Consider the following 15,404-nt stretch of genomic DNA (forward strand, 5'->3'; position numbering starts at 1 on the left):
ATTTTCGGCTCAATGTAAACATAAGCTTGCTGTGCGAGATACCAAAAGATGAATGGGACCCAAAGTACCACACCTGTAAGAACAAAACTTTCACATTTAAACAAATGGTTTGACTTCAGGTGGAGTGTTGTGTCCAGTACTGGGCATCACATTTTGTGAGGAACATGAAAGCTTTGGGGACAGGTCAGAGGAAATTTATTGGAATGTTTACAGGTATGAGGGATTGCAATACATGGTGAGAATGGAGGAGCAGGGGCTGTTTAATTGGAGCAGGGAGGACAGAGAGGAGAGTTGATGGGGCAGTTTAAAATCATGAAGGGTTTAGGGAGAGTAAGAGAAGAGAAACTGTTTCCCGTGGCTAATTGGATGCTAACCAGAAGGCAAAGATTTAACATGTTAGCAAAAGAACCAGAGTTAACAGGAGGAAAACGTTTTTATGTAATGAATGTTTAATATCTGGAAAGCTTTGCTTGATTGAGGGTCAGAGATAGATTCAATAGTAGCTTTTGAAGTGAAATTGGATAAATACTTAGAGACAAAATTGCATGGACATGGGGAAAGAGGCGAGACACAAATTGGATTACTCTCTGAAATAGTCAAATGGCCTCCTACTATGTGGTATTATTTTATGATTCTATGGAACACATTTTACTGTCTTCACGCAAGGGACATTTAACAATATGTCAACTTACTTTATAAATGTAAGTATTTATTTTATTCATATGAGACTTTTATAGCTAGCAGGCAGAGGAGGCTGGCAAACCACCAAACTGGGCTAGAATTGATGCTAGATCCCACAGCCAAAAGGCTTGCGTCTAACCTGTATTATCAATAAAGGGAAAAATCTGAGAAAATTCAAGTGGAGAAACTAATCAAGAGCTATTAATATGCTGATCCTGGGACCTAGCATACAGGGTTGCTCACTGTAAAATTGTTGCAGGACTAGAGTTCTGCAACCAGAGATTTGGAAATGTAAGTTTTCAGCTATTAACAGCTCTTTCCACTAAATGACTAATGCATCGCTACAGATTTCTTGCAAGTTTAGTTTTTGCAAGCCTGTATTTGGCTCCAGAATCATCCTCCTAATTCACAGGAAAGGCTGGCAATGAGGAAAACATAGACCCAACATATGTATATTTAAGGCAATGAACTGTTTAATCCCTGAAAAATGTTCCTATTCGGACAACAAATAGTTAACTTATTCATTTTATGGCTCAATTTAATTTCCCTGATGTAATGGAAATCATGTTGGTGATGGAGGCAGAACCAGTCTCGACCTTAAGTGATTCTATACCTCAGAAAATAAACAGTTGTAGCTCAGTTTCAATCAGGAGGTATTCTCTGGCAGAGACCGTAAGAATAATGATGGGGCATTGAAATGTTAGACCAGTATCAACGGGAAATAAGACGGATAATTTGGGGTGGTCTAAGTCAAGCTATTATCAGGCATGTGCAAATTGATAAATAGGCGGGAGGCGTCTTTCAATCAGGTTACAGGGCTCGAAGTTAAGACTGCAGAACCACAAGCCAATAAGAGTCCTGACAAAAAAAGTTGTACCTTGTGCCTTATACATGCAAAAATGTGTTGGAAAAGACTTTTAAAATTACCCGCTTCAATGTACTTACTGTACTTTGTCTTGAGGGCTGGCCTTGCGCTTTCCACTCATTGCAGTAGGATCCAGCAACGAATGTTCCCAGATTGAATTGGCACCATTGCTAACAAGAGTTTGCACCATCTGAAATTAAAAACATTTTTAAAAAGGCTGAAATGGAATACATTATTCACATTGTGTTATTAGCATTTTGACAAATGATGCAGCTTCTGCAAGGGTATTTTTTTCTCTTCTGGAGACTCAAAGCTTTACTCAGATTGAAGAAAATAGTGGTAAGTAGGGCCTAAAATATCTCAAGCTGGATTGATGTGTTGGAATATTGACTATCCACAATTATATTTATAGAATAGATTAACCCTTGCAATACACAATCAGGGTACAATAGTACAATGTAGATTACAAGTAATAACCTTAATCAAGAACCACAACAATTGTGTGGAAATAATGTGTCAGATTAAGGTTTCTTAGATTTTTACCAGCCTTGATTGAAATGACACCTGGGGCAAAAATGTTACTACTGGTCATCGTCAGAGTATGAAATGAAATAAAATGGCATCAGTAAGGAATGTTGATTTTTAGCATCCTGTGAAATGTCAAATGATTGGAACACACCAAAGGTTAGGAAAGCAGCATTAAAACATAAGAGATACTGCCACTCTCGAATTAGGATCTATTTATTTTCCATGAAGGTTCTTTCTTTTAAAATCTTCTCTTACTCACTTTCCTGCCTTACTTTTCACTTTGGACTATAAAGATACACACTGTGATTACTCAGAAGCCACATATAAAGTTCACATCATGTTCCCATTAATTTTCATTCCTCTCAAGTTACTGGCTAAGAATTGTCCACCAATGAGGCAACAACATTAAAAAAAAACTGGCTTTTGTACAAAATTCAACAGCTCATAAATGGAAATATAAACACAAATAGAACAGAGTAGTTTGGGCTTGCCAGTCCTTTGAAGCCAGTAGTCCGACCCGACCACTGCATATACCATTTTACTCCTCCTCCGTTCTGGGTGAACAATCTTTTCCCCGATTCCTGCTAGCAGTACTGCTATCAGCCACCAGGAATACACGAGGGATATCCCAAGTAACTCACCTTCCAATTTTCCCATTTTTGTTGGGACATAGCTGTCCCTTCCACAAAAATTATGAGATCAAATATTGAGCAAAACATAATTATGGCCAGCGAGACACACCTTATTATTCAAGTGGTTAGGCTCCTACGTACAGGGAGGCATTTCCCAGAACTAGCTTAGAGACTCTCCCCACGCCCCCCGCAACTGCGGCACTCAAGGTTACAGAGTTGCTAATGGGTGGAGAGCTTCGAGGGTCATGATGCTTAGATGTAACATGAATATATGGGTCAGGCTTCTTTGAGTAACCAGTCTTTTTCAGCGCATCCATTTTATATATTTGCACAGCTTGAAAATGCATATTTCTCAATCTCCAATCTTTCAAGATTTAATTTGCTGCTTCCTTCATGCATCTGGTTCTTTTGAAGCCAATTCGATCTTTTAGCTATCCAACTCCTGAGACACAAAAATTTTTTTTTAAATCCCCTAAGCCAATTTGTGGAATTAGGGCAGCACGGTCGCACAGTGGTTAACACTGCTGCCTCACAGCGCCAGGGAGCCGGGTTCATTCTGGCCTCGGGTGACTGTGTGGAGTTTGCATGTTCTCCCCGTGTCTGCGTGGGTTTCCTCCAGGTGCTCCAGTTTCCTCTCATACTCCAAAGATGTGCTGGTTACGTTGATTGACCGTGCTCAGTTTCCCCATAGCGTCAGGGAGATTTTCAGGGTAAACGTGTGGGGCTATGGGGATAGGGCTTGGGTGGGATTGTTGTCGGTGCAGACTCGATGGGCTGAATGGCCTCTTTCTGCACTGTAGGGATTCTATTCTATGAATTGGTAATTCTGTTCGAGGAGACCTCATCAACTACCAGTCCAATTTGATTTTGTATACAATGATATCAGACATAGTCAGGGACTCATCGAGCTCCCAACTGAACTTTTGCAGCAAACCTGTACTCTTTAAGAGAATGTGATTACACAACAAAATGTTCCTTACCTGTAGCAGGGTGGGAGGCCATGGTGTGTGTGTCAGGTGTCGTACCTGAGATATATGCCGGCCCAGACTGCGGTGTACACTGCAGCAGTCATCACAAATCAGAACACCCCTGTTTATTGATGCCCAGCGAGGATCTGGGATAGAAACAATGTATATATATTATTTAATTGCTACATCAATTTCCAGACACCTTGACAAGCTTCAAAACAGTAAAAAAAAGTCAACCTAAAAATAAGCAATATTTCCATGTAAAACAAAGAAAAACGAACTTGCAGATTTAAAGTCCTGATTCTGATAGAAACCAACAAAAAAAACTAACTGCAACTTTTATCAGAGATTTATTATTACTCATATCAGGAATATCTTGATATTGAGGAAAACATTAAATATTTTGTAAAAATCCAACACTTGGTTATCTTTTTCAGACAGGAAGGTGGTCATATAATTGCTCACATATCTCAATCCCAAAATAGCAGATCATCAAGTTTACTGTTCAATCAGCATATTCTTTCAAGGGATTTCACTACATTGTAAAAGGTGGTTTAAATGGCATCTAGTTTGTATTATACAGATAAGTATCACTGGCAATATGTCTTAATCCAGTCACGACAGGAAACAGTTCCACAGCACAAATGGATCTAGAATTTAGCACTCTTGATTCAGTTAGTACACAGAAAGTAGTATAAGCAACCATCGAAAAATGAATTAAAACAAGCTCTGCTTTTTGGATTTAGCTGATAAAAATATATTTTCTTACAGAATTGATTAAACTTATTAGTGGTGTACTAGGCAAAGGGCTTAAAATGTCCATTTGAGAGTCATAAACTTGCTTTGTTATATACAAGATAAAAATAGTTTGGCAACATTACTTCCCCATCCCAGGCAAAATTTTAATTTGATCCACAGAATCCATGCCAATATTGTGTAATAAGAATTGAGGGGGCAGAGAAATTTACCTAAATGTTTTCCACATTGCATTGATTTTCCTGTTATCTATGACACTTCTGATGTCAATACTATCCCCACAACATGTCATTACAAGAATATTTACAGTATAGCACAAACATTCAATCCCTCCGCCACCAACAAACATGGGCAGCTGTGTGTACCATCTACAAGATGCACTGCAGGAACTCACCAAGGTTCCTGAGGCAGCACTTTCCAAACACATCATCACTACCATCTAGAAGGACAAGGGCAGCAGCTACCTGGGAACACCACTACCTGGACGTTCCCCTCCAAGTCATTCACTATTTTCACTTGAAAATATCACCGTTCCTTCACTGTCACTGGGTCAAAATCCTGGCATTCCCTCCCTAACATCATTGTGAGTGTACTTACACCTCAAGCCTGAAATATGCCAAAAGCAGTATATGTTCAGCAATGTCTTAAAAGTTGGACATAAAATTATTTTTTTACTTTGCAAGCTTACCATTTCCACCCTACCAGGTAAGTCTCGATTTCCTTCTATGTTTATAGACAAACTTGTATTAGGACGAATGGATGGTTGGAGAGCAGGTAATTAAATAACTTGAAGCCCAACCTGTAAAAATCCTCAAATCTATGTTGCTCAAGGGATCAATTGACAAGTTAGCCAGGTACCTACATGAATGCATTTCTGCCAGGAATCCTGGCTGCGAGAGAACTCTACTTAAGCAACAAGAGCCTTGAAGACAATAAGTCATTATGATCATGAAGAAATATCTTAGTCACCTTCTTAAACTTTTCTCGGTAGAACATAGTGATTGATCAGACATGTTGCAAAGGATTACATCATCCTCTAACTTCTGTCAATGACTTCACTGTCTGACAGAAGTCAACAGGAGTTTTTTTGCTATACTTTTGGCACTGCACGAGTTCTGCAGAAACGAAATTCTAATAAAAAATGTCATCTAAAATCTCACCAAAAGCTGCAAGCTAATACATGCCACAAGTCTATAATCTTTTTGAAGTGAATGTGCTGATGTGAACTGTTTGTTTTTATTTCAGTTCAAAGTAGTGCAAGAACACCAGATGATATGTTTCGTGCACATCACAATGCTCAAAAACATTTGTATATATGAGGCCATGCACCAGAGAGTCTATTGTACCAATCAGAAAAACAATAGCGTTTTGCCATTACCTCGCAGGACATGGGAACAGCAACACCTGCAAGATTCCCTCCGATTCACTCATTATCCTGACTTGGAACTATATTACCATTTCTTGTCAGTGATGCACATATCTCATGAAGAAATTAAAAAAGTGCTTTGAAACAGTGGTATAGATACAGCATTAGGATTATTTAGTGTAGTGGTATATGGGTAGGCTGAGGAAATTGCATTTAAACCAATGCCTGCCAAAGTAGCACAGTGCCACTTTTTGTGGGATACTTGTACTGCATGACCTCAAATTACTCTCACCAGTGGCAGACCTGTTACCAACACCCTACTGTTGTGTAGGTCAGAATGCTTTTTCCATACCTAACCAACGTTTTAAACGACACGGTTAGTAATTATTGTTTAGGTTTTTCCACAATTCAGGAGGAAATGGTACAAAATGTTTACATGGCCATAACTATTTGTTGAAATCCAACTGAAACCAGGTTCAAGTCCCACTCCAGAGTCTGAGCACAAAAATTAAGGCAGATACTCCAGTGCAGTACTAAGGGCATGCTGCACTGTCAGAGGTATACTCTTTCGGTTGAGACATTAAACTAAGGCTCTATCTGCCTGCTTAATTGGATGTCAAAGATCCCATGGCACTATTTCAAAGAAGGGCAGGGGAGCTATCCCCAGTGTCTTGGCCACTCATAATCCCCTAATCTAAATCACAAACCGACAGTTATCATAATAAATTTCCACAAACAATAATGAGGGCAAAACGGGTACCACATATCCCATATTACATCAGTGACTACACTGTTCAATTTATGTAAAGCACTTTGAAACAGTTGGTGGTTGTGAAAATCACTATACAAATACAATTCTTTCAAGACTTTCTTCAATGCAAAACTTGGCAACTTGAGGACATCTAGGTTTCCTATACTGTAAAGGCAAATAAAAATATTGACATATCCAGTTTGCCATCTCAACTTGTATAACATTTGCTGGTAGCTAACTCCTAAGACAGCAGATACATTCAACCTTTAGATTGCAGACTTGGGAACAGAAATGGCAGATGGAGTGCAATCTAGACAAATGCAAGGTGATGCATTTTGGAAGATCAAATTCAGGTGCGGATGATATAGTAAATGTCAGAACCCTTAGGAGCATTGACATTGATGGATCTGGGTGTACAGGTTGACAGATCCCTAAAAGTGACAACAGTGGTGGTTAAGGTGGTCAAGGTGGCATTTGGCAACACTTGCCTTCATCGGCCGGGGCATCAAGTATAAAGGTTGGCAAGTTATGTTACAGCTGTATAAAATTTTAGTTCGGCCGCATTTCGAAAATTGCGTGCAGTTCTGGTCACCACACCATCAGAAGGATGTGGATGCTTTGGAGAGGGTGCAAAGAAGGTTTACCAAGATGTTGCCTGGTCTGGAGGGTTTTAGCTATGAGGAGAGGTGGGATAAACTCGGATTGTTTTCACTGGAAAGTCAGAGGTTGAGGGGCGACCTGATAGAGGTCTACAAAATGAGAGTCATGAATAGAATGGATAGTCAGAGGCTTTTTCCCAGGGTGAAAGGGTTGACTACAAGAGGGCACAGGTTCAAGGTGAGAGGTGGTAGGTTTAAGGGGGACGTGCGAGGATAGTTGTTCCACACAGAGGGTGGTGGGCACCTGAATGCACTGCCAGTGGAGGTGATGGAAGCAGGCACGCTAGCAACATTCTTGATAGGCGCATGAACAAGGGATGAACTGAGGGATAGAAACCACATATTGGCACAGGCTTGGTGGACTGAAGGGCCTGTTCCTGTGCTGTACTGTTCTATGTTCTCTCTTTAGCTGAGAAGTAGGCTGAACTCTAGTTCTTGTCCTTTCCTGACAGCAATACTGCAAACCTTTTAGGCTGTCCAAGAGCTGTTTTTTCTCCCAATCATATGACAGCTTACCCACATTCACCACTACCGAAAGCCTTAAAAATAATTTATTTTCAGATCAAAGGCTTCATCACTGAAGACAACCACATTCAAATATTAAACTACTTAAAATACACAGCGACCGGCCATGATGCATTAGAAAAATAGATTACAAGTTCAGAAATGTAAAATTGGTGTAGCCACATGAACAGTTTCTAATTAAACAAAAGTACCTAATTTAAAATACAGCAGTGATGAAGGATTTAAATCAATAACCATCCATTTTTCTCCTTTAGCTTTTTTAAGTTTTATATTTCCAGAATTTATAGAGTCTCTTTTAATCTTGAAATTTGAAATGATTATTATAGAACAACAACTAGTACTTACACAATACTTTTAACATAATGAAATGCCCCAAGGTACTACACAGGAGTATTATAAATATAAAATTTGACATCAAACCTCACAAGTAGATACTAGTTTGGTCAAAGAGGTAGGTTTTAAGGAGTGTCTTAAAGCAGGAAGGAGAGGTTTAGGGAAGGAATGGCCGCATTTGGAGTATTGCGTGCAGTTCTGGTCGCCACATTACCAGAAGGAGGTGGAAGCTTTGGAGAGATGCAAAGGAGGTTCACCAGGATGTTGCCCAGTCTCGAGGGTGTTGACTATGAGAAGAGGTTGAATAAAGTAGGATTGTTTTCACTACAAACATGGAGGCTGAGGAGAGACCTGATAGAGGTCTAATAAAGTACGAGAGGCATTGACAGGGTGGATAGTCAGAGGCTTATCCCAGTTGAAGTTTATTTATTAGTGTCACAAGTAGGTTTACATTAACAATGCAATGAAGTTACTGTGAAATCCCCTAGTCGCTACACTCCGGCACCTGTTCGGGTACACTGAGGGAGAGTTAGCATGCCTAATGCACCTAACCAGCACGTCGTTTAGACTGTGGGAGGAAACCGGAGCACCCGGAAGAAACACACGCAGACACGGAGGAGAACGTGCAGACTCCGCACAGGCAGTGACCCAAGCCGGGAATCGAACCCGGGTCCCTGGCGCTGAGAGGCAGCAGTGCTAACAACTGTGCCACCGTGTCGCCAGGGTGGAAGTGTCAATTACAAGGGGGCACAGTTCAAGGTGAGAGTTTAAGGTAGATGTGTTGAGGGACTTCACGCAGTGTGATGGGTGCCAGGAACGCACTGCCAGAGGGGGCGGTGGAAGCAGGCACGTTGGCAACATTTAAGAGGCATCTGGATGGGTACATGAAAAGGGAGGGATTAGAGAGTTATGGTCTGAGGAAGGGCAGAAGGTTTTTATAGTTTAATTAGGGCATCATGATCGGTACAGGCTAGGAGAGCCGAGGGGGCCTGTTCCTATGCTGTACTTTTCTTTGTTCTTTTAGTTCCAAAGCTTAGGTGCTGAGGCAGCTAGAGGCACAGGCATCAATGATGCAGCAATTCAAATTGGATTTTCTTAAGAGGCTAAAATTTAATGGATGCAAATACTCAAGAAGGTAGTGGGGCTGGGGGAGGTTACAGGGATACAGTAGGGCAAAGCTAAGAGAGAGCCTGAAAACAAGGATGAAAATTTTAAAATTGAATGTTGCTCGACTGGGAACCAGTGAAGGTCAGCAAGCACAGAAATGATGGATGAATATTAATATGATTGAAAACATACAAACAGCAGAGTTTTAGATTAACTCAAGTTTAGGAAGGATAGAATATAGGAGGCTGGCTGGCTGGGAGTTCACTGGGATAGCCAAGTCTTGAGGTAACAAAGGCACACACCAAGGTTTTCAGCAGCAGATGAGCAAAGGCGGGGCAGAATTGTGAGATGGTACGTAGGTGGAAATAGGCAGTCGCAGTGATGGTGCATCATGTGGTCAAAAGCTTAACTTGGGGTCAAATGTGACATTGAGATTATCAGGAAAAGGTGTAATTGGTAGCGAGAGAATGGAGTTTGTAACAGAGGCTGAAGACAATGCCTTCAATCTTTTCTATATTGGAGAAAATTTCATCACTGGATGTCACTCAAGCAGTCTGATAATTTAGCAACAGCAGAAGAGTGGGAATGGAGGAGGAGACACAAAATATAAAAAATTCCTTTAATGTAACTTCATAAATTGATATAACTGCCTCATTACTCAATACTAGAGGGGAATACTATCTGTTACTGTAGCTATAGGCTACTGGCTGACCAGTTATTGAAAAATGCACTCTGCAATTTACAATGTGCAATTTTAAATAAAAGCAAAAATACTGCAGATGCCAGAAATCTGAATTATAAACAGAAAATGTTGGAAAAACTCAGCAGGTTTGACAGCATGTGTTGGGAGAGCAGAGTTAATGTTTTGAGTCTGTACAGGCTCGCAACATTCGTTCTGTTTCTCTCAACACAGATGCTGCCAGACCTGAGTTTTCCCAGTAGTTTTCTGTTTTTATATCTGCAATTTTAAAGACCTGACGAAGATATTAATTAGTAATGAACATTGTCATTGCTTTGGAGGGAAAACACAAGTACATTTTCATCATAATTAAGTTCACAAGTGATTTAACCTACATTAGATTATATTTGTAATTGATATAAGTTTATTTATTCATCACAAGTAGGTTTACATTAACACTGCCATTAAGTTACTGTGAAAATCCCCTAGTTGCCACACTCCGGCACCTGTTTGGGTACATTGAGGGAGAATTTAGCATGACCAATGCACCTAACCAACACTTCTTTTGCACTGTGTGAGGAAACCCTTGCAGACATGGGGAGAACATGCAAACTCCACACAGACAGTGACCCAAACCGGGAATTGAACCCAGGTCCCTGGTGCTGTGAGGTGGCAGTGCTACTGTGCCACCCACTAACTTATTTGTATAATGCACAAAGGCAGTATACATATAAGCAGTTATTTTACATGGGATTCCTGTAAATCAGTAAATCACAATCAGTAAGGATAGGCAACAACACCTCCTCCACGATCATCCTCAACACCAGTGCCCCACAAGGCTACATTCTCAGCTCCCTACTATACTCCTTATACGCCTATGACTGTGTGGCCAAATTCCCCTCCAATTCGATTTTCAAGTTTGCTGACGTGGGTTGGATCTCAAACAATGATGAGTATAGGTCACCTCATTACAGGAAAGATGTTGAAGCCATTGAAAGGGTGCAGAGGAGATTTACAAGGATGTTGCCTGGATTGGGGGGCATGCCTTATGAGGATAGGTTGAGGGAGCTTGGTCTCTTCTCCCTGGAGAGACGAAGGATGAGAGGTGACCTGATAGAGGTTTACAAGATGTTGAGAGGTCTGGATAGGGTAGACTCTCAGAGGCTATTTCCAAGGGCTGAAATGGTTGCTACGAGAGGACACAGGTTTAAGGTGCTGGGGGGTAGGTACAGAGGAGATGTCAGGGGTAAGTTTTTCACTCAGAGGGTGGTGGGTGAGTGGAATCGGCTGACGTCGGTGGTGGTGGAGGCAAACTCGTTGGGGTCTTTTAAGAGACTTCTGGATGAGTACATGGGATTTAATGGGATTGAGGGCTATAGATAGGCCTAGAGGTGGGGATGTGATCGGCGCAACTTGTGGGCCGAAGGGCCTGTTTGTGCTGTGGCTTTCTATGTTCTATAGGAATAAGATAGAGAATCTGATTAACTGGTGCGGCAACAATCATCTCCCCCTCAATGTCAACAAAATGAAGGAGATTGTCATTGAATTCAGGAAGCGTAAAGGAGAACATGCCCCTGTCTACATCAATGGGGGCAAAGTAGAAAGGGTCGAGAGCTTCAAGTTTTTAGGTGTCCAGGTCACCAACAACCTGTCCTGGTCCCCCCATGCCAACACTATAGTTAAGAAAGCCCACAAATGCCTCTACTTTCTCAGAAGACTAAGGAAATTTGGCAAGTCAGCTACGACTCTCACCAACTTTTATAGATGCACCATAGAAAGCATCCTTTCTGGTTGTATCACAGCTTGGTATGGTTCCTGCTCTGCCCAAGACCGCAAGGAACTACAAAAGGTCATGAATGTAGCCCAATCCAGCACGCAAACCAGTCTCCCATCCATTGACTGTGTCTACATTTCCCGATGCCTCGGCAAAGCAGCCAGCACAATGAAGGACCCCACGCACCCCGGACATTCTCTCTTCCACCTTCTTCCATCGGGAAAAAGATACAAAAGTCTGAGGTCACGTACCAACCGACTCAAGAACAGCTTCTTCCATGTTGCTGTCAGACTTTTGAATGGACTTACTTTGCATTAAGTTGATCTTTCTCTAAACCCTAGCTATGACTGTAACACTACATTCTGCACTCTCTCATTTCCTTCTCTACGAACGGTATGCTTTGTCTGTATAGCACGCAAGAAACAATACTTTTCACTATGTTAATACATGCCTGTACAGAAGAAAACTCGTGCCAGTCAACGTACAAGGTTCAAGGCTTTTGTTGCTATTGGTGACTATAATGGACATGTTGGATTGGGTGTCAAATGTTCCAAGGAAGTGGCCACCGCCATTCGCGGAGTCATCATTCTGGCAAAGCTGTCGATCATCCCCGTAAGGAGAGGCTATTGGGGTAACAAAATCGGAAAGCCTCACACCGTACCATGCAAGGTGACTGGCCGTTGCAGTTCAGTCTTGGTGCGTCTAATCCTTGCACCCCGTGGTACTGGTATTGTCTCAGCTCCTGTACCCAAGAAACTGCTTCAGATGGCTAGTATCGATGATTGCTACACCTCAGCCCGAGGTTGCACAGCCACACTGGGCAACTTTGCTAAAGCTACTTTTGATGCCATCTCTAAGACCTATTTATCTGACCCCGGGTCTGTGGAAAGAGACCGTGTTTACCAAGGCCCCATACCAGGAATTCACTGATCATCTGGCCAAGACCCACACCCGCGTGTCTGTCCAAAGATCCCAGTCAGCTGTTGCTCCAGCCACATAAAGCATTTATGCAAAGAATAAAATAAAGATCTGTTGCCCATGAAAAAAAATACATGTGACAATAATACACTTGTAGGAATTGCTCAACTTCTCCAAAATCATCTGATACATAAAGGAAAGTGTGCTAGTCTTACACAGTATACATTGTATTAATGTACAAAGAGCGACGCAATACTGAATCAATACTACGGGGGGACGACAGAATTCACAAGTGGCTGTTCAGAGCGAACAGGATACACTTCTACAAGCAAACAGAAATATGGTGTCCCGGACATTCGATAACGTACAGAACCCAATCTGGCAAGTACTGCTGTCTCAACACCAGGGACCCTGTTCAATTCCTGGTTGGGAAAACTCAGGTCTGTGGGAGGAAATCAGGGCACCCAGAGGAAACCCACACAGTCAAGGGGAGAACGTGCAGACTCTCATAGAGAGTCACTCAAACCAGGAATCGAACCCAGGTCCCTGGTGCTGTGAGGCAGCAGAGCTAACCACTGTGCCACTGTCCCACCCACAGGCTTGGGTCACTGCATGTGTGGAGTCTGCACATTCTCCCCGTGTCTGCATGGGTTTCCTCCGGGTGCTCCAGCTTCCTCCCAGTCCGAAAGACGTGCTGGTTAGGGTGCATTGGCCATGCTAAATTCTCCCTCAGTGTACCCGAACAGGCGCCGGAGTGTGTGGCGACTAGGGGATTTTTCACAGCAACTTCATTGCAGTGTTAATGTAAGCCTACTTATGACACTAATAAATAAACTTTAAACTAGACAACCCACACCTTTGATATGAACAAAAAGCAAATAGTTAACAGCTGAAGCCTGAGTTGGATGGAGGCCACAAGTTTGAGGAAGTGGGTGCTACGAATGGTTGGTTCTTTGTAGTAAAAAATCATGCGTTTTTGTAACACGGTTCCAAAGAGAGAGAGAGAGGAAGAGTGGGACGAGAGGAAATGAAAGAACACAAACCGGTGCTGGATATTTCCTGACTGTATCCTGGACGGGTTGTAGTTTTTATGCATCTTTAGGTTCTCTCACTTCCTCTGTGTGTGTGTATTCGAGGACCGGGGTTTGTCTGCATTTCCTCCCTCACTCTCAGCACACTAAACCTCCGTTGTGTTTTTAAACTTTATTTTAAACAAGGGCCCATTCTCTGTTCCCCCCTCGCCCCCCCCCCCCCCAGTGGCTGGACTTACCGAGGACGCTGCAGTCGGCGCAGATGTCGTTACTCCTCAACCTTTTCGACATGGACAGAGACAGTTGGTCAACTCTACCTTCCAATCTGGATTTTTAATACGCCCCTGAAGTAAAAAAAAAATTTTTTTTTTAAAAAAGGCTGAACTTTAATCGGACTTCAGTTCTGACGGGCCGGCTGCCATCGGCACCAAGTTAGCGCTCGGCGGCAGTTCCTGTCAGACTCGCCTCTGGCTCGAGCGGCTGGCAAACGCCGAATGGCACCCTGGGATCTCGGAGGACCGCCCGGCGCCGCCCCCGCTGCCGCGCATGCGCCGGTGGACGAATCCAACACAGGAGTTGTAAGGAGGGGGGGCACTGAAATATTTAAATACAGTTTCAGGAGGAAAAGCCTTTTCTGTGGCATTTCTGCCCCCCAGAAAGTAATGCAAATTAGTTAAATTTGCAACGGGGTTGAATAAGGTCAGTCAAGACCTCATTTTGTCGGTTGTGGAGAGGGTCGTTATCAGCAGTGTTTACCCACTGGCAGCACATGCGACTTGAGTTTGGACCGAACCACAGTGGCAGCGGGGTGGAGGGGGTGATGCTGGTGGCCAAATGGTTAATGGCTACAGAAAATGAAACAAAGTTTCAGGATCGCTCAGGGAGCATTAATTGTAACTTCTCCGTCTGTAAGAGCGCAGCAGGGCGAAGTGACACTCAGATATTTAAAGAACTGGCAGTGTGTCTCCATCGCCCGCTCCTCTAGGTTGGGCGGGTTGCATTTCCTTTCTGTCTATCTCTTCCTGTGAAGTTTTTTTTTGGGGGAAGTTTTTAAGTTTTGTTTTGGTTTCTCTCCCCTCCCGCCGTCGCTGTTTCACTTCGGAGGGAGGGAGGGGGATTTGGGGGGGGAAACAGGTCGGGGGGTCCAGGGCAGGGTGAAGCTGAAAGGACTTTAGGATGTCTTCATTGGAAGACATCAGGAGCAAATACAAACTTCACCTGCTGGTCTGGCACAATCAGTGCAGAGAAGCTGAGAAAGAGCTCAAACAGGTAGGTCACTGATACTAATGGGTAAGGACTTCCTTCATCCAGTGTAGGATCACAATCGGAAAGGATTTCAACTTCGCAGCAACTGTTGGAAACCACCCCCCCAACAGCTTCCTGTGAGTGTGTTTCCAGATGAAATTATTCTTTGGAGGCTATAACTGTCTTGAAGATCGAATTTTCTGAGCTGAAAATATCCAAGGCTTCACCATCTCGTAAACAAACGGGTCCCCTCTCCGTTCAGTTATGTTACTGCAGTAGGGCGTGTTTAATATGCTCAGAGGGAGACGAGTAGTTAATTTAGAAAGCTGTTGGGCTGGAAGTTTTAGGGCCAACTTTTAAACACACCTTGAGGCAAGATTAGAGGAATTGCTCTTTCCTCAAGTTGAATAGTTGCATGGAAGATTGGGGATTGAATCGTAGAAATATGAGACCAACACGCATTCTCATCTTGATTTAAAATAAAAAATTCCCTATCATAAAATTTCCCTTATAAAAAAACAAGCAAAATACATTGCCTGAGAGAGGAATCTTGTCCCAAAGTTAAATCTTTATCTACTAGCTATTT

General features: G+C 42.5%; 3 protein-coding genes across 19 annotated transcripts in view; 2 read left to right on the forward strand and 1 right to left on the reverse strand.

Annotated features, from left to right (window-relative positions):
- git2a (G protein-coupled receptor kinase interacting ArfGAP 2a) overlaps positions 1-14,085 on the reverse strand; it is a 72,471-nt gene extending 58,386 nt beyond the window's left edge. For 11 of the 16 annotated variants that reach the window (XM_078227301.1, XM_078227298.1, XM_078227295.1 and 8 more), the window contains exons 1-3: positions 13,813-14,075; positions 3,687-3,820; positions 1,627-1,736 (exon numbers count right to left, since the gene is read on the reverse strand). In XM_078227301.1, the coding sequence (XP_078083427.1) occupies positions 1,627-1,736; positions 3,687-3,820; positions 13,813-13,864 (296 nt within the window). In that variant the 5' untranslated portion in view covers positions 13,865-14,075. Of the gene's footprint in view, positions 1-1,626; positions 1,737-3,686; positions 3,821-13,812 lie in introns of all 16 variants that reach the window. The other 5 variants (XM_078227305.1, XM_078227292.1, XM_078227293.1 and 2 more) reach the window with 3 other exon arrangements.
- LOC144503168 (small ribosomal subunit protein uS5-like) lies at positions 12,072-12,673 on the forward strand. Its single transcript, XM_078227676.1, is given in 2 exon segments — positions 12,072-12,487; positions 12,489-12,673. Coding segments are annotated over 2 exon segments (552 nt in total). The 3' UTR covers positions 12,625-12,673.
- ankrd13a (ankyrin repeat domain 13A) overlaps positions 13,812-15,404 on the forward strand; it is a 38,652-nt gene continuing 37,059 nt past the window's right edge. The window contains exon 1 of one of the 2 annotated variants that reach the window (XM_078227307.1): positions 13,812-13,922. Coding sequence is in view for 1 of the 2 variants with exons in the window: in XM_078227306.1 (XP_078083432.1) it covers positions 14,750-14,842 (93 nt within the window). In the remaining variant the exon portion in view is untranslated. Of the gene's footprint in view, positions 13,923-14,265; positions 14,843-15,404 lie in introns of those variants that run through there. The other variant, XM_078227306.1, reaches the window with a different exon arrangement.

The sequence above is a fragment of the Mustelus asterias genome, chromosome 13 (assembly GCF_964213995.1).
Source record: "Mustelus asterias chromosome 13, sMusAst1.hap1.1, whole genome shotgun sequence".
In the NCBI taxonomy this organism is placed as follows: Eukaryota; Metazoa; Chordata; class Chondrichthyes; order Carcharhiniformes; family Triakidae; genus Mustelus; species Mustelus asterias.